This window comes from Notolabrus celidotus, chromosome 11 (assembly GCF_009762535.1).
Source record: "Notolabrus celidotus isolate fNotCel1 chromosome 11, fNotCel1.pri, whole genome shotgun sequence".
Classification (NCBI taxonomy): Eukaryota; Metazoa; Chordata; class Actinopteri; order Labriformes; family Labridae; genus Notolabrus; species Notolabrus celidotus.
The window spans coordinates 7955684-7975156 of NC_048282.1; the positions used below are offsets into that span (position 1 = coordinate 7955684).

Consider the following 19473-nt stretch of genomic DNA (forward strand, 5'->3'; position numbering starts at 1 on the left):
TGGAGTGAACAGTCTGGTGTTTGATGAACGCGTTGAATGCGGATGTTACCTGGTAAGAAGACAAGCAACACATCCGGGGTGAGACCTGTGAAAGTAGGTGTGCCTTCATGCCCTGAAGCTTTGATGAAAAATGTACGTACTGTGACTTAATATATAATATAACATAACAATTATCAACTATCAGCTTTCTCTTTATTTACTGGTACTTCCAATTATACATAATGCACCAGTGTTGTCTTAAAGTAGCTGAAATATTGGAAGACTTTAAACTGAATTTTCTTCAAAAAGGAAAAAAGACAACCAGAAACTACACCAGACAACAAACCTTAGACTTGCCCCCCTTTAGACTTTCTTGTCAGTTTTTAACAGAGCTTGTAAACTTTTAAAACAGTTTGTTGGCTTCATTCTGCAAATGAAGTTGCACTTACACATGTATCCACCAGGGGGCGCCTCCATCTTAAGTTTATCTAGTCATGGTTGGGATATTGTTGACCGGTAGCAGCCAATATATTAAGCTAGTTAACTTTAAGTATATTGATATCCATGTTGTGCAGGTGTGTACGCCATTAACCACTGTGAGGAGTCAAATTATTTGAATGAATGATAACTTTTGCATCAAATATAAGTCTTTCCTAATTTCATTGTATGCAAGTCACGCAATGACAATAAAGGCATTCTATTCTATTCTATTCTATTCTATTCTATTCTATTCTATTCTATTCTACTGTCTGAGATTTAATTTCTGTTGTAAGTTAATAGCAAAGAACAAATGAGTATTTTGAGTACATACTAGGTATAGCAAACAAAGTATTTATGCAAATAGACTATATAATGAATTATGAAGAGATAGCCCCCCCAATATAAACAGAAATGTTCTTATGAAATGTTACATTTTTCGAAAATTCTTAGTCTGTTTATTCGCCTTTTATTTGTTTATTTCATTTGAATATACTTAGTTATGTATCTCTGTATTTTTCAACATTCCTCTAATAAACTTGAAGAAATGAAGTGTTCATTCAAAAAACAAATCATCGAGGAAAGTACTGGAAATAAGAGAAAGGCTTTATTATTTATTGTTTGATTGTTCAAGTGTATTTCATTACTACTTAACTTACCCTCACTGCATTCTAACTACATGTGAAATAAGATCACATGATTGTCAAGAGTTAGACATTACACTCACTGTAGCTAACCTTATTTATCCCTTTCGTCAGAGTCACTAAAATTTCTTGACTTTATTTTCTAATATGTTGGGCTTGTTAACATAACTTCAGTGCTGAGAGCAGGGGCGTTTGCAGAGGGTTTGCTGGGGTGACCTGGCCCTCGGTTAAACTCTGATTGGCCACCCTGGTGCCACCCTAAAACTCTGAACTATGATTGGCTGAGTGCCTTGTCAGAAGCAGAACGGACTGTGTTGAAACCATAGACTGCATAAAACATTGATGTAGTCTCTGTTGGAATTATTAGCATATGAGTTATTAATATATTTCGTTGCTCACTTTTAGAGGTTGATAGTTTTGCACCAGGTGACGTATATATAAATGGACGGGTAAGGTAGGAGAGGCGGACACCGGGAAGGTGAATTTTTTTTTACTTGGAGATTTGGGAGCACAAAAAGCTACCTATTGTTTGAAAGAAGTCCTTTTTTGTTGTTCAGTAACTCACCAAAGAAACTGCATCCTTGGCAATCTTTGGATCCTGTGTACGATCCACTCTCCCTGTGCCCCGTGGCCGGTTTTGATTTGAATTTAGTTTTTTGTAAAGTTGACAAAGTCAAATAGCCACTATAGTCTCAGTACAAATAAAGAAATGGGCTATTCAGACCATGATAGCCTTTTTATTTTCTACCAGGCATTTTATTTCTGCTGTAAAGACTGTCTTTTTTAGAAATTATGTGTAAACGGCTTGTGGCTCTTTTGGAGCCAGCCTCATCCGGACGATCTAATAAAAGTTGCAGCTTGTTTGCAACAGGCTTAGGTAGTTTTCTTTGCATTTAAATCCATAACCCCTTTTGTTGGTGCATAAAATTGTAAAATGAAAAGTCATATTTTTCATAGGAGAGGTGTGCAAGCAAACTCCCACACAATAGCTTATTGTTCTTTTTTAGTAAACTTTTTACTTCAAATGAACTAAAAATGACACTTTACTGTTTGTGCAATCAGAAGGTCAACTTCATGTTTTTTTGATTGTGTGTCTACTCTACTACAACTCAGCATAAGTCAGCCACCCCATTCAGAAAAGTCTGCAGGCGCCGCTGGTCAGAACATTATTTCATGCCCAGATGTGTTTGTGTAAGTGTTTGTGTGCTGAGTGCTCAATACAGAAGTGAGCTGTGGCCCCCGTGTTTGTGTCTGCTGTGTGTGTGTGTGTGTGTGTGTGTGTGTGTGTGTGTGCGTGTGTGTGTGTGCGTGTGTGTGTGTGCGTGTGTGTGTGTGCGTGTGCGTGTGTATGTGTGTGTGTGTGTGTGTGGCTCAGGCACTGGGTCCCTCCTCCTCTGCTCCGTCTCAGCTCTGAACTGATCTACTGTTGCCTTCAATGCCCGCTCCCTCAGCTGGTGTACCGACCACATTGCCCGGCTCTCCGTTTGTTGTTTGCTACTTTCAGTGAACTTTATTTGCAGTGTGTGGGGATTTGTGCATCACTCTCTCAGTGAGAAATTTGGGAAAACATACCGCTGCAACAATGGACTGAAGCAGCTGCCCAGTAAAGTGTGGATACTCTGGAAAAGACGCGTGTATTTGTGTAGAGAGCGACCTTTCTGCGGGGTTGAATTACCATCATGGAAGAGGACGACGGGCATCACGAGAACGGGATCCACGCCATCAAGGACTCGGACCGGCAGCAGCGGCTGAGGCTTTGTGTTTTGAATGAAATGCTGAACACAGAGAGGGATTATGTTCGGACCTTGCTTTTCCTTCAGTCGGTAAGTTTGACATTACCTCTCACGTTGCTTCAGCTGCGCTCTCCTCCGCACGAGAGGAACTATACGCCAAACTCCCTTTACGCATCTCCCAATTAAAAGTTGTCATTGCTGTTGTCGAAATAAAACATTATATTAGACAGCTGAGGACATTTAAAGCAATGACAGTCTGAAACACTCAATTCGGCGTGAATGTGTTTAATAATAAGTCTCTCATGTTGGCTGTAAAGATAAACTTAATTCTGTAGCCACTGCTGTCTAACGGATTATGCGACGATATATCACAAGAAATTCAGACTGGGTCTGGCTTGGCGTGCTGTAGGTAAAGGTGCAGCCCTCTTTATTTTGTTAAAGTTTTAAAACACAGTGTGTAATAGGCTGTTAAAGTAAGGCATGCCACCAAGCTTTGTTTTACAGCTTCTGTATGTTGCACAATGTGTGTCCTTCACTCAGACTCACACTGACAGCTCTCTACTGAGAGGACAGCCTGCTGGAGATGAGTTCAGAATTTGTCTAATTTCAATAATCATATATCTAGTTTTATCAATGAAAATATAAAATAAATGTGAGATATATTCCCATGCGATTTGATACAATTGAAGCATGTGTTTTTTATCCACATGGGCATCATTCACACCTCTCCATTGTGTGCTAAAGCCCAGGTTCAAAACAATCAAAGGAGAGCTCATTCACACCGTCTTTGCAAATAATTGGATAGCCTATTCATGAGCATTCAACACCACCACGCCTCCCTTTCCCCAGACTGAGATAAGAAGCACTTTCAGCACAGTTAGCCTACTTACTCACTCATTGTTGGCTGCATCAGCTGCCTTTGATGAATGACTGTCCTGGTAATTTTACATGCATCTCTCAGCCAGACAGAGATGGCTCCCACCTGCAGCCAGGAGACCATTCAATTTGTCACTTCTCTGAGTCCCTCCGCCTCGTCCTTCTCCTCCCTTTATCCTTGCCTTGTCATCTGCTGTACTTGAACTGTGCAGGTGGCGTCTGCTTCCAGCTGAGACGAATACATCTGCAAACTGACTGCATTTAATATGTCAGACATAATTTGACTTTATTATGATGCTCAATTGCTTGCAGCAGGGAAGTCCCCGCTTTTGTCACCCCCTTCACAAGAAGGTCAAAGGTCAGTGTTAGCTACAAAACACAGCCCCTGGAGCTGGTGGGGATTTCAGGGTATCTTTTACCCGCTTTGCCACCCTGCTGGTTTTAAAGGTTGAAAGCGATACTGTTTATTGTTCATTTTTTAAATTGTCGGTAAAATAATCTTTGCAATTGTGTAATTTTTTCCAGTTTGAAAATCTGGCTTGCATTTGTCCACATAGTCACGGTTTCCTCTTCCTCTCGTGGTGTCACGTGTTGGAGAACTTCCTCAAAGTTAGTTCAGTTCGAGTGTCACAAATCCACTCTTGAAATGATGACCACATAATGAAGTTTCCAGATGATGAATGCAGCTGAACCTTGAACTAGTTAACTGAACAGATTTAATATGACCCCTCTGTTAAAAAAACAAAAACATGTGTATACAATTTTTGGTGTTAAGTGGTGTCCTTAAAAGTTATGTAAGCAACAAGAGGCAGCCAAGGCTTATCTTCTGCTGCAAGACAGACCAGGCTGCAGAGAGAGACGTGCTTGGACCTACTCCCCCCACCTCAAAAACCAGGTCCAACACACTGATAAAGACAAAACCTTAGTTCTTTATCATTGAGGTCTGGGAGCTGTTCTTTCCTGTGAACATCTGAAAGCTGTCAGTGCTGTTGTCCTCCACCGTGCTCCTCCCCGACACTACATCAATTGGCATGTCTTGATTTAAGCCATACGGTGAATAGCCTGAGGGGAGTGCACGAGCAGACCAGAGGGGAATGTTATCAATGTGTCTTTGTATAGAATGCCAATTATAAAGCAAAGGATGTGGTCAAATTAAGTGTTGAGATTAAGTAATTGCGTCACCTTTTATGATCTGTTGGGGTTTGTGATAAGCTGTGGATGGTGTCGTCATTTAACGCTCTCATGTTTGCATGTAAAAAAACCACACAGTTTCTGGTTTTGTATCATCTTGGTGGAGGGAGTTTGACCAAATTATGCATGGATTTCCTTCAGTGGTCACAGTAAATGTAGTCAGCTGAGTTAATCAATTCCTCAGTGCATGCTTCACCAGAAAGTGATGCTCCTTCGTGTATGGCAGCTATGCTTTGCTCAGCAACAATGTAGACATGTTCCGACTTTATTGACTAAGGTTGGGCGTCCAAGTCAGCCTGATGACTGTAAAGGAGACACATAGGGTTGCAGTATTGGGTTAAAATACCTGTATTTGCTTGGTGTAATGCTTGGTATCACTGAAATTCATGCTGCTATTTATTATTAATCACTGTTGAGCTGCATGTTTTGTGCAGCAGAAATGACGTCATTATTCGGCATGAGACTACAAGTAGTTTCTGAAATTGTTTTTTATTTTGCTCACTATTGAACATCCTATAGACTCCACTTCATTCAACTCATCACATAGGGAGTTACACTCAAAATCAGTCCTCTTCATATGCTCATGTACTCAAGTTTTCTATATGTGGTTGTATTTGTTGTGTGAACATGGGACCCCGCTCCGAGGTCCACTGCAACGTCCATATGGAGGATCTTGTGTTTTGGGGTCTCAGTTGCTTACTTTGATTCAAGACTATGTTGAAAGAAAACATCACTCCAACAACCAACACCAAATCCTCTACAAGTTTCTCCCAAGCTCTCCGTCCAGCTGAGTGAGCTCTCCTTCCTTTGGGTGGAGGGCTGCATGGGAGGCTACGTCACCGTGCAGCTCACTGTGGTGTTGATAAGGGAAGTCTGGCTGTGGGAGCTTGCGACATATGGTTTCTGTAAAGATACAGACTAAGTTGTTCAATTTGGGGTGCAGGACTAATTGTTTTGTGGATGCGTAACCCGTCAGATTTAAGAGGCTAAGGTAGTGAGGGAGGATAAGAAGAATCATATGTTATCAAATCAGTTGTTTTTCTTATGAATAAGTAATGCTTTTATATTTTTTTTCTCTCAGTCTGTGTCGCCCAATTCAAGTAGGTAGCACCTACATTTCCCATAATGCCATCAGACCGCTCACTGGGAATATTTGCTATATGTTAGCATCATCTTTGAGTTGTAAATGCACATGGGCAAAGATTGAAAGATAAAGTAGGAGTGAGAAAGTAAGAGGTCTTTCCACCAGTAAAGAAAGGAAACTACATCAATGACTGAAAGCACACCATGGTTTGAGGTCGCAAGGCTTTGTAGTTTCCAGTGTTGTACTTTTGAAACAATCATCACCATACCTGTGGTCATGGTATTGATTTTCTTATGCAGACCCCTCAGCGTCATTCTTATCTGTTTGCACCTGATGGTTTAGTTTCTCTCGATCATTGGACTTTACCTTCTGTCAATGGAAGAAATTGAACAGCCACCAAATGAATGGAGTCTCACTGATGACCGCCCACATCAATCTCATTGCCTTATCACTGATTTATTTCCAACCTTCCTTTGTAGTCCCCCTCGGTCTGATGGGTCTTCAGCCCCTGTGTAGCATCGCTCCTCAATCGCAATGATTGCAATGACACACAAAAGAGATGCTTATCCTGCTTTGGCATGTCAGTCATTCTGCATGTCACTCATCCCCTGGAAATAAGCAGCGCCAACGAGCTCACCCAACGTGCCACAGGGAGAGCATGTAGGGGTGGTTAGAGGAGGAGAGGTGTGAAGGGGGAAGGGGGTGAGAAAAGAGGGATCAGAGGAGTTATTTCACTCAGTGTTATCATTGCAAATCTGCAGATCCATTCTCTTCAAGGCCAAATGGAAGCAGTCTCCTTTAACAAGCTGATTCCTTTTTCAGATCAGAGTCAGTGATGATTACTGCTCTCTCCAAGGTTTTGTTGAGAGGAAAAATCCCTGGTTAGTGAGTAAATTGATCATTTCTTAAAGCCATAGATTAGAGGGGATTTTCTTTCTTTGTTGATTTGATCCCAAGCAGCTGGATTTTCCCCATCATGATCCACCAAAACGAAGGCTATCTGTGTCAGGAAAAGGGGCATTGACGTCATACCCGGTAGAGGTGAGGGATTTTCCTCCAAAACCATAAAAATATGGGTTTGCCATTCTTCTTTTTTCACCACACTGACCCATGTCTGTATGAAACCTCTCCAGTAAGGACAACAGAAGAGTCCTGGCTGTAAAGTTAGTCAGCTTTTAACCTTCTTTCTTAATTCTGAGAAGTGAGAGACTGAGTGTAGGGTGACCAGGAAGGTCTCGTCAGGGCTGCTGGATAATAGGAAACATCTGGAAAAGCTGCCCTCTGTGACCCTTGCTTTGGCCCACACACAAGTCAGATTACACATGTTTTATGCTGAGGTTTCCTCGTGTGTATAAATGATAATGTGTTTTTGTGTGTGCATGCACGTACGCTCTGTAGCTGCAGCTTTTTACAGCTCTTTTCGGTAGTTGCATTTTCTATATGCTTGCTAAGCAAACAGGAAGACGTATACATGCACACAAACATGTTATTCGGCTGGTGCCCAAGAAGACACACATGCAGGAAGCCGTGAGCCTTGAGCTTCCTCCCTTAGTATGAGCCTGTGTCTCTACCTCTTTTCTTTCTCTTCTCCCCCCTCGGCTCCATGGCTTCAGCCCTCCCCACTTGGTGGGAAAGACCAGGGTGAAGTTTCTCTGGGCTCAGGGGGTATAAATAGCTTCAGATTCTAACTCTCATCTTGGCCACAATGCTGGTGGTTTCAGTTCGCTGCAACCTCAGCCCAGCTGAAGTCATACAAACACAATCATGCATCACGTCTGCAGAGGGAGCAAAGAGGAAAAACAGCCTGTAAAATCCTAACAGCAGGTAGAACAGTCACTGTGATAGACCTCTGGGGTCTTTGTGAGGATTTCATTATCATTACTGGCCTTTAAACTCTGATGTTAAAAGGATGGGATACAGACTCCCAGGTTAATCAAAGCATCTGTGTTCAGTTAGAGCAGATATGCTGGTGTTGAAATGAAGCTGAAGAGGGAGAAATAAACATATTTGGTAACTTGTCGGACTCTGATTGTTGTTGTTGGACAACGACCAGAGAATGGGTGGTATTCTATAAGTGTTACTTCTTCCTACTCCTTGAGATGTGTAAGTAGAATTTAACTCAGTGTTGAAACAGTTTTTTGTATTGTTTGTAAAATTCCTGTTTCATTCTGTTGGGAAAAATTCAGCTTGAGGGATACATTTGTCTGAAAAGGTGGCAGTAGGAGATATTTCATCAGAGAACTGCTTTAACATGAGCAGGACAAGATCATGAAGGAGATAAGAGGTATTCAGTTTTCTACATGGAGAGCCAAAATAGACACAAACTGAAAACTCCTCACAGTAACTTTACAACCGTCGTCCAATATTTGGCCATTTCGAATTACTTTTTAAGAGCAGTGTGTTACTCTTTAAATTAAACTTTTAGACTGCCCTGTGATTTCTGATGAGTCATCTCTCGGCTTATTTATAGTCTTTTCTTATTTAAATGTCAGACTGTTCTAATATTGAACGTTAATGGTTTTATCTCTCTGTTTTTCAGTGTTCTCTGCCTTTCATTGCATCATTCTTTTAACCGCGTATACCTCTAATGATGCAGCTTCTGATCCATCCGCATGAACTGTGAAGCACTTTGGATCAACTCCTGTTGACTTTCAATTTGCTACACAAATAGAGTGACTTGACTTGACTTGACTACCTTAAACTGAGGTCAAAGCATGAACCACTGACATGCCTTTGAAGTTTAAATATGATGTGAGTGTTTGCCACTGTTGGCCCTCCCATCTGACTCTGGACAACTGGTACCTCGCCGTGCAGATTATGCCAGACCAGCTCGTTACAATGCAGCCTGTTGCATAAAAGAAAGTTAATGCCAATTTCTGACTTAATCTTCGTGCTTTTTTTAAAGTCATGTGTGTTGATAAGCCATTTCTTTGAGGCATTAGACTGCAGCAGGAATTTTAAGAATTCAAGCTAACAAGTCTAAACCACTGTAACACCCGGAGGCATGATGTCAACATCCCCCATCACCATTGCCCCACCCCACCAGGGATTTCTGCACATTGCTCCACTTTGAATGAGTGCAAGGGAGAAGTCATTTTGCATGATTAATATAACTGGATGTCTTTGTTGACTTTGCCGTCACAGGTGTTGGATGGATTAGATGTTTCTCTTGTAGAGTTTTTGAAGTTAAAGTGGATCCAGTGAGATGGTGGTGCTTTTAAATTAAGGTGTGGACGTAATAAAGAAATGAACCAGAAGTCGTTAACTTTGCTTCAGGTTACTGATTTCTGTGTCATGTAGCAGCTCATGCAAAGTCAAAAATGCAGACAAGACAACCTTTTCAGTGGAACAGAGACATTTTACATTTGGAGTTAATGAAACACAACTGTTGAGACAATTTAACAGTGTATCTACAAGCTTAAGTGCTTTTCTACAGACTGTCACAGGATACAGTGGGTGACCTGACCTGACTTGTGAAACTACAGAAACATGAGATCTCTAATGTCCGTTTGGATATCATGACCTGACAGTGTTTGGATGGACACTGGCTGCAGCATGTTTTGAGAACACTCTTGAAGGATGGACGAATAGGATGGAGGGATACCTGCAGGATGACTTGACACGAACTCTCCCACTGACGCTCCCTGTTTGGTTTACGAGCTGTGGCAGCAGGCTTACAATGTTTGTTTGCTTTGCCAAATACAACCAGATGTGTGTCTTCTCTCAGGGTCAGAGGTCATCTTCCGCCTTGAAAAATGCAGAACAACAAAAACACCGTAGAATGAGTTAACTCAAAGCTTCTTAATGGTGGAGAATGTGGCACAGATGTTTGATCAGGTTCAGGTTGGATTACAGGACGGTCTAAATGTTGCCCTTTAAGGGTGGGTCAGAGTAAATTCCATGATCGGATGCTGGCTAGCCAGGAAGTTGGACGGCATACAGGCCGTAACACAATGGGACAAAGAAGTGTCAGATAGTTCTCGAGTGTCTCCTTGAGTTCAGCTTTAAAGACCAGGATGCCTCTTCAGAGTCCATATTAAAACACTCATTTTCACAGCAGAGATAAACATGTTTACAGCTTGGTACTAAAACTGTTTTGATCTGTACCTTAGGTTTTTTTATTCATGACAACTGAGATAGATTTGTTTTATTAAATCATCCATCTTGATCAAATTAAGGCAAAGACTGATGGATAATTGTGCATAATCAGGGGCGTAGCTTGTGTGACTGACATGTGGGTGCATTGAAGCTGTTTGATCAGCAGACAGGCGATGGCTTCACCTCCACCTTTCTGCGGTTTAGGTGCAGCCGTTTTTCAGTTTCTTTACAAAGTTATGCTGCAAACTTCTGGTCTAGCATTCATACTCCTGAGTTTTTGTCATGTGAATGTGGATGTTTTTGAAAATTCAAAGGAAAGACTCTTACATTTTTGATTGGGCTGTTCATGTAAACAAGTCCTAGATAAGCAAGGAGTTGGTCGTCATTTTCAATATGGCACCCGCCATCTTTGGGCTCCATAAAGCCTCCTCTAGAACCCAGTGACATCATTGTGACTATGCCATGTTTGATACAGTCCCTGGTTCCCCCTATGCTGGCATCCAATACAGAAACAGAGGTGTAATAATTAGTGAAACTGCAGGACGGAGCAGCATGACTTTGCATTCCCACAGTGTTGTGTAAAATCACACATTGGGACTTTATTATCATGGCAGGGTTCATTTTAAAATTACAAAGACATGATGATGGCTTAGCTTCATAACAGTGATGAAATCTCAATGTACAGGGCTACACTCAATTCAACACTTTGAATGCATTTGAGTCCTGTCCCACGGTACAGTAGCAGTCTCAAATATGTATTTTTAGGAAAGATAATGAATTTCTGTAACTTTCATAGCATTTAAGGTGTGAACATTTCCACTGTGATATTTGTGGGCTTTGATTTCGAGCCCTAGAGCTTGGCATCATTGCTTTTGCCATGCACCTACAGGGAGCCAAAAGTGACAATGTTTAGAGAGGTCATTAATGGAGTAGTAGAAGCCCCCAAAAAGGTTTCGTACCAGGTTTCTAAGATTATGCTCCTAGAGCATGTGGCCACTCAAGGAACTGCAGTTTTTGGAACTTTTGTGTTGGTCTTTTTTTTTTTTTTCAATCTAAGTCCTCCCAGTGGACCTTAGATCCATATAAGTTTGACAGATAGGTGCATGGGTGTAAGATGCCAAACTCTGACTTGTGCCCCCCCCAGTTAAATTTTGTTGCCGATGCTCCTGATTGTCTTCAATCGGACGGATCAGGTCTGCTGTTCATGTCATCCACATTCTTGATTCCCCTGAAAGACTTTTGGTATCAGATGTTGACAAACACACTAAGAAACGTGTGTCAGATGAAGCCTCAGAATAGTTGGCACAGCACCGGGAGCAGTTTGTGGTTATGTGTCTTGCCAGAAGACACTTCGGCATTTCAACAGCGGGGGCCTGGGATTGAACCCCAAACCTATCCAGCGAGAGACAACTGACCCTACTGCTGAACCACAGCCTCTAAACCACTCTACAGGTGGTTTGTGGCAGATCACAATGCTGGATCACCTTATTTGGTACATGTTTACAAGTATGAGCAGAAATATTCAGCTTGTTAGTTGAGTAAGGCTTATGGTGTAATCACTGTGTCATGATTTGTTAAAGAGTAGCCTTAAGAAAAACAAGTTTACCTCACTAATGAATGAAGACATCAGTGACGACTGTTGGTGTAATTGGACCCCCTGAGTTAAAGTGTCTGCTGACTTTGTTGTTGTAAATGTTCAGGACAGCTGCTGACAAACACTTGACCTGGTTGCTGGAGGGCTTTTATTTTGGCACATGTTCAATGTGTTGACATTTTTGCCAACTAACATGGCCTGATTAAAGCTTTGAGTCATACATGCTTGAGCTGTTAATGTGATCATTTCGTTCTCCTGTGCTGACAGGAAACCTTTTAGGAAATCACACCAAGTTTTGACAGGATGAACCACCACAGCCAGTTAGGGGGATTTTTTTTGTTGCCTCCAGCTGTGATGTAAGCAAAGCTTTACAAGATAAATATGTGACAGAACATACTTGTTAGAAAACGTACCCTCTGCTGGCGACTGCAGAAGAACATGTTTTTGCATAATCCTGTAAAATTGGAATAAAACTTAAAGATTAATAGCTGGAGGCGTTCATTTTTTTGCAGATGACAGCTAGAACATCCATCTTTCAGGTCACCATGATCTGTGTGTGTATGTTACTGGGTCATTGCCGTGTGCATGTGACAAGTTAGTCTCTTTTAAAAACTTGGCAAATGCAGCATGGGGGCGTCTGCATTATCGCCTCGGGGATTGTTGTTTGCATGAACTTGTTTAAAATTGATCTACAGCATATCTTATATGACATACATCTAACTTTTGGTTGCACAGCTTTTGGAATCAAAAATATGTGAAGATTTTTCAAGAACATTAAGAAACGTCACCAGTGTAGGAGCTGAGTGTGTATGCAGATCAGCTCATAAAGATGATCTCAAAACTGAAGTAGTTCAAAGGTTCAGGATGCAGTTCCTCTGCAACGCAGCCCGGTTATATCTGCACACAGCATGAAAAACACACGTCACAAAGTAATCATCAGCAATTGAATTCATCAGCAACTAATAAATCAAGTTAATTTATTTAGGTTGCTTCTGCCTCTATTAGAGAGACAAACAGAGCGCAGGGGGGTCACATGCAGCAAATGATTGAGGCCGGGGCTGTAGCCTCTATACATGGTGCACATACTTTAACTGTTGAGTCTAGTCCCTGTTGGTAACTTATTTTGTCATCAGTTTTTGTCTTCACTGGGGATTTAGTGTTGCACCCCGAGTTAATATGTTTATTTATGTTGACTCATTCCCAGTGTTTTGAACCAACAGTCTCTGTGTGGTCTTTATTTTTTTATGTTTTTTAATCATGGAATTATGTCTTTTGAATTAGGTCATAGGGATTGGAGGGATAAAATTCATTTGAAAGAACGTTTAGAAATGACATCACACAGTTAAATGAACACTGCCGGCACTGGTGGACCATTTCTGCAGAGCTCCAACAGTTAATTTGGATACTAGTGCAGCTTCTCTTCATCATATGATTAAATGTGATCCAGTTTTCCAATGGGGAGTTTCACTCTCTGCTATCTCTCTCCACACTTTGATGCTGTGCTGAGTTGGAATATTGTGAATCAAAATGGTCCTGGAAGCGTCACTTTCAGAAGTGGAAACTAACAGAAGTGTTGTTAGCACGAGTGTCTGCCAGAAAGAGAAGTTAAGACTGAATGTAGGTCAGTTGCATCAGTGTTTTCAGAGCTACAGTAACACGTTTATAGACAAAAAGAGCTTGAACTAGCTGCTGTCTGTACGTTCATTTCATACTGTTCTCTTTCAGGTTGGTAAATTGCTGTTTTGGTCATAACCAGTGGGTGTTCTCTGTGATCGTCCCACTCTGCTTTGCCAAATCACCATCATTGTGTCATGTGGGACACTAAATTGGTTCTTTACCAAATTAGTCTGTGCCCATGACACAGTTTATGTCTGCCCAGCTGACTGCCAGGTGTGGCCGTCTCCGTCTGGGTTTGTTGGTTATGACCACATATTAACCCTTTCAGTCATGGCATCATCGAACAGATATTTGGAAGACGTTTTAAACCAATTTGATTGAAGCGGTTTAACCCAATGGCAAGTTTGTGGACCAAGGGACTATTAACAATCACATATGATCAATATTTTAATTAATCTTTGTTATAATAAACTCAGTCCTCAATTCAAAATGCCCCGAAACTCAACTCAACTCAGCTTTATTTATATAGCACCTTTCATACATACAAACATGCAGCTCAAAGTGCTTCACAAAATAACAGAGACAGAAACACCAGCAATGATAAAATTGAAAAAGGCATGATTATAAATAAAATACTTAGAAATGAAATAAAATAGGTAAGAGTAGAAAGAAAAGTTAAAAAGATCAGATAAATACAGGAAATAAATAAATAAGATAAGTAAATGTTAAAGCAATGATTATAATAATAATGCAGTCCAGGGCTAAAACTGAATTACTCCAAATTAAATGCTTGATTAAGGTCAGTATAAAGTTTACTTTTAAATGTGCCAAGTATCTTAGGAATGTTTTTATTATACAACTATTATAAAAACAGACAATTTAAATACATATTTTGCACCTCAATACATACAAATACAAGTGTTTTTGTTGAAATATTAGTCATAATTCCTTAAATGTATTTCTGCGAGTAATACAAACACGGACCACTTGTTGTTTTCATTGATGCATGATGCAAACAAAATAACTCACTCAGTATTAAATCTTTGTATTAAGTTCATTTTTCAATTTCAAATTAAAACATCCTGATTTTTGCATGAAATAATGCATCAAACACATTTTTGACGGTGCATCACATACTTTGTATATGTACGGGTGTTGTGTATAGAACATGGCTGCATTAATGTTGCAAAAATAATAGTTAGCTTTGTCAGAGGCTTCACGTGTCTCTGATGGATCACTCTGCACAACGCTCACCACACTCTGATGCTTCCGTGTGTCAGCAGCAGGAAACTCACATCCAAACGTCCAGATGGCCTCCACAATCTGGTCCATGATGTTATCTTGTGATCACCACATGTCAACCTTCAACACGACAGTCATTCAGAAAAGAGCTTAGAGACAAATCAGAGGGAAACCAGAATGTCGGAAATCGCAGAAATGAATCAGGTGACGTTTCAGTGTGGACTTAAATTAGAATCAATGTGTCCAATGCAGATGAAGTTTGACCTTTTTAACACTTTAACAGGTTGAAGCAGATGTGCACAAAATAAGGCAACAGTTATAGACATATGTTCCAGCACACTCCTCTGCATCACAAGTTGTTTCCATCTCCATGATCACATAGAGAGCATGTGCAAACAAAATTCAGCCTGCTTCACTGTTGTTTGGATTTGTATTGAGGAGCGTCAGGATTGTGAACGAGTCTATAATTGTGAGACAAGAGCTGCCTAACAAGCTGAAGAAGAGGAGATATCATTAAGGATGTTTATACCCCATTGTGGGAACATCTAAATGGGACAGTAAAAATGTCCCTCTGTGTACGTCATGCCAACTCAGCCTCTTAAAAACAAGTGATGCACAAACCAGTAAGATGTTTGCAGCCATAAAACCCTCCGTGAGCAGATTTTTGATGCTCTGTAAAGGCTCCCTAAGCCAGAACCAGACAAACTTTTCTCTGCATACATTCATTGATGCAGCAGAGCTGACGTGGGCTTGATAAGTAGGCAGTCTTAAACAGGAAGTTTTCTGGTCCACTGCTGTCTGTCCGTCCTCTGTGGTTGAGACACTGTCTCATCCCCCTGTAGGGTTTAGTTTCCGCCCATGTGAGCGTCTCAAAGAGAACTCAAGTTTAAAGTCCTTCAAAGCGGAAGTGAGAGAAAGTGGGAGGAAAAAAACTGGACCAGACTCAAAGACGACTTTGTGTTTTGGTGACTGGCTCTGCCAAAAAGGGTTTCTCTTGGAGGACAGTGAGGGGCTGGTTGGAGGGTGAAAGGAAGCTGAGGGAGTTTTTTGGGGGGCGAGTGAGAGATGTGAATTACTGCGTCAGAGAGAAAGAAGTCTGCTTAGGTTTGCTGGGGTCCCTCATTGTGGCAACTCCACGGGCCATTCTCTGGCTCTGCTGCACTCAGGCCACAAAGAGGGGATTTCTTCATTTATTTATTCAATTTCATGCCATGTCGACCCGAAAATGGCCCCCATTCCCTCTCCAAAACTGCCCTGGCCATCCCAATCCTCCCCTGAAAAAGAGAGACCCTTAATGGGCACATTGTTTTTAGCTTGTTCTTTTCTCTCGGGTAAGGAGGGGTAGAGAGTCTGAGGCTGGTGACCTGAGAACTCGCATAGAAACGTCCTGAATCTGTGGATCTGGGATTCTGTTTGAGGGCTGTTTCAGTCGGTGTGGGAACCACAGCAAATTGAAAAGCGGCTCTCAGGGCCTGCGGGAAAAACCTTGACAAGTGTTGGAGCTTGTGCTTGATATACTGGGTCTGTTGTGAGATATCTGAATCGGGTGAGATGGCCCAACCTTGTTGGTGAATGCTGATGTAGCCGTGGGCACTTCACAAAGTAGCCCAGCTCTGTCCCCATGAGCGCCATCTTTAAACTCATCATGAGGACGCTGCAAGAAATTTAAGAAGTCTACTCACAGTGTACATAACTGCTGTTATAAGAATAGGATGGTGCAATCTGATTGGCTTACAGAGAAGCTGACTAACCTTTGAGGCTTCATTCAGACATGACTAGCTCTAAAGATAAAATTATTACGCCATTCACATTCTCTTGAATTTCATGTTCGTTTCTGCTCGTTGTCGTGACAAACAAGAAGTAAGAAATCCACCAGGTCAATGGCACATCCTGTTTTAGGGTTACTCAAGACTGAGCTTACCAAGTCAAAGTTAATGAACATGATTAAAATGCTGTTTGACTTTGTAGTACCTGTTTAATCTAAATCACGTTATTTCAACGACCTCTGTGGTCAACGACAAATACACCGACAAGTGTATCTTAATGCAATATGAACACACATTTGAGTTTTGGGGACATTAGGAGCCATGCGTTAAATACATCACTGATAATGAATCTCTTACGAATGAATGATGTGATTTTGTTGATGAGACAAGATAAGACTAAAATGTTAGTGGTGGATCTTCAGATATTCAAAATCCAAGATATTTTCCGCACCGTGCATCTAATCTGTCCGTCAAAATACAAGCATGCAGTCCTGTAACAGGCTGAGGTAGCTGAGTGTTACTTTTGTCACTTATATTCCACTTTTATTCACATTTGTTTTCTGGTGCACGTCAGTGACAAAGCCACAACCCAATGACGTTAGTTTCAATTTTCACTTCTGCTGTTTTTTACCACAGTAAACTTAAACAACTGTCACAGCCTTGATATGTTAATGAGCATATGGTATGATGTATCACGGATTTGATCGACTCTCAGTCATCGAGATGAAGATACATTTCAGAGCACAGTGAATCGGTTTTCACAAACACACGTGGACAAAGAAAGTCGAGTATTCAGTTTCTTGACTTGGAGGTATCATTCCTCTTCATTAACACTTTTATCTGTGAGCAATGCACTTTCCTTACTTCAGGGGACAGTGCAGCAGCAATGCATTGTGGGAAACACTAGGCTGAATTATCCAACTAAGGTGATGCATCTGGATATTACAAGAGAAAGATGTTAGGAGGGTGAAATGTTGCTTTGCAGATTTAAACACTTGGTACAACCTTAATCCCAATTTGTGATCAACTTAGATCAAAGAGAGAAAACGTTTTGACTTTTTATTGACTAAAACTAGATGAAATGTTTTGAGATGTTGACTAAAACTGTAAAGGGTGAGAAATACTTAATGAGACTAAAACTGCTATTTTTGCCAGAGACTAAATCTAAAATTAGCACTGGTCTCTTTATCGAGCCCTTTCATTTTCTTAATGTTGCCTTACCTTGATTTTAACCACATCCTTATTATTTCTCAAGTCTTCAGAAGACTAATACAGCAACAGATACCTCTGGCACTTCTCTCCTGTAGTTTCTCTGTACGAAACATTAGAAATACCCTCTGGTATAATGCAATCAAGTACAACACTGAGACGGCTTTCAAAATGTCAGTCTGGCCGCCATGAGAGCATGTCCTTACGGACGTTCATCGTGCCATTAATCCATGTTTAATTGGTTAACCTTTTCCAAAGGTAAAGGCAAAACAAAAAGCAAATTAAAAAGGCCTGACCCTGTGACCTCGGAGACAACATCCCCTGCCAGCAGCGTGACAGCAGCTCCAACAGCTTCAAACCCACAGTCAGCGCCTGCTTCTACATCTGAATCACTCCTGTGATGCAACTCGTCCATGTTGAACAATCACGGCACTTTGTTACTTACTCTAGATATCTCCCCGCTGCATTTTATTTACTGTTTTACAACTGGGAATTTTGCGTGTTAAGAAATTATTTTAAGTTGCCAACATTTCACACTTTAGAAACTGGTGTTGTGAAGTGTATTTGTGTCACAGTCAGGTATTTTGGTAACCTACCTGCTCCAAAGTGCTTTTAGATGAAAGACGAGAACTGACCTACAGGAGTAAAAGAGATGGTCGAGTCATGCTCTGCTCAGAAGCAGACAGGGCAGACGTGGCAGCAGCATGCATCCTACTCACTGTCCACTGGAGCGAACATTTAACCCACACCAGCATATGGTCCGTCTGTATCCTCACACCTTCCTGTCTGGCTCCTCTTCACTCCGATAAACGTCAACGTTACAGAACCCTCCAACCCACGTCTGACCCATGGGCTGGTTGTTGTTAAACAGGGCTGAGGGTGGAAGCTGACCAGGACTGTACTAGACCTTGAAATGTGTCATTAGGTGATGCTTTGTTGTTTGATTCCTTCAGTGCCAGATCAACCCCCTACATCAGTCCACATTAGTCTCAGGTTTTACTTGAAGGACACAAGTTCAGAAGAATTTTGCATTAGCTGGCTGTTTGAGGAAGAAAAACTTAACTATATTGAGGATTTTATTCAGTGAGTGAGCTAAAGACAGCTGCAGCTCGGCTTGTAACCCCAAGGCCCTGTCAAACAGCTTTAGACACACAGATTATTCGATGTAAAAAAAACGGTATTCAGTCTTTTTTTAACCAGTTTTAATCATTACTTTTGTTGTTTTGAAGATAATGAGATCTATGTCTCATTTCTTTGGCTTCCAAAGAAAGTTTTATAAACATCAAAAACTATGAAATCCTAGCATTAAATTTAGCTAAGCACAAGCAAACAAGCTAGTGGCAGTTCAGCTCATGCCCCCCTGTAGACATCCAGCTTCTACTCATCCTGTGTTAATTACTGTGTTGATTTGTTTTGGAGCGGGATTGGAAATCCGTTTATAAATGGTCCTTGCCAAATATCTTGTTAACAACTCAAAGATGTAGAAATATAATATAATGTTAGAATCAACAACAAGCTAGTGGCAGCTCAGCTCAGGGCCCCCCTGTACCATGTACTTATAACTGGGTCAATTTTTCAGGTGGGGAAAACTGTTGCGAAGGAAACCTCTGTTGATAACTTGTCTTTTTGGAAATATCTTGTTAACAGCAACAGATGTAGAAATATGAATGTTAAAACAAACTGGGCAACATGAGTGGCAGTTCAGTTTGTGGCCCTCACTTGATATCTTTTGTCCACTTATCAAGTTTTATACATCTGATTGGTTTATCTTGCAGCGGGTTAGGGAGGAGGTAACCTCTGTTCAGAGTTTGTCTCTGGCAAATATCTTGTAAATAACAACAGACGTAGAAATATTGCAATGAAAACAAGCTGGGCAATAACAGTCAAGCTAGTGGCAGCTCGGCTCGGGGCCCCCCCCATAGATATCATGTTTTTTTAATTCTGTGTTAATTACTGGGTTGAT

General features: G+C 41.1%; 1 protein-coding gene across 1 annotated transcript in view; it reads left to right on the forward strand.

Annotated features, from left to right (window-relative positions):
• Positions 1–2495: 2495 nt before the first annotated feature.
• prex1 (phosphatidylinositol-3,4,5-trisphosphate-dependent Rac exchange factor 1) overlaps positions 2496–19473 on the forward strand; it is a 111555-nt gene continuing 94577 nt past the window's right edge. The window contains exon 1 of the mRNA XM_034695807.1: positions 2496–2923. Within this exon, the coding sequence (XP_034551698.1) occupies positions 2780–2923 (144 nt within the window). The 5' untranslated portion in view covers positions 2496–2779. The remainder of the gene's footprint in view (positions 2924–19473) is intronic.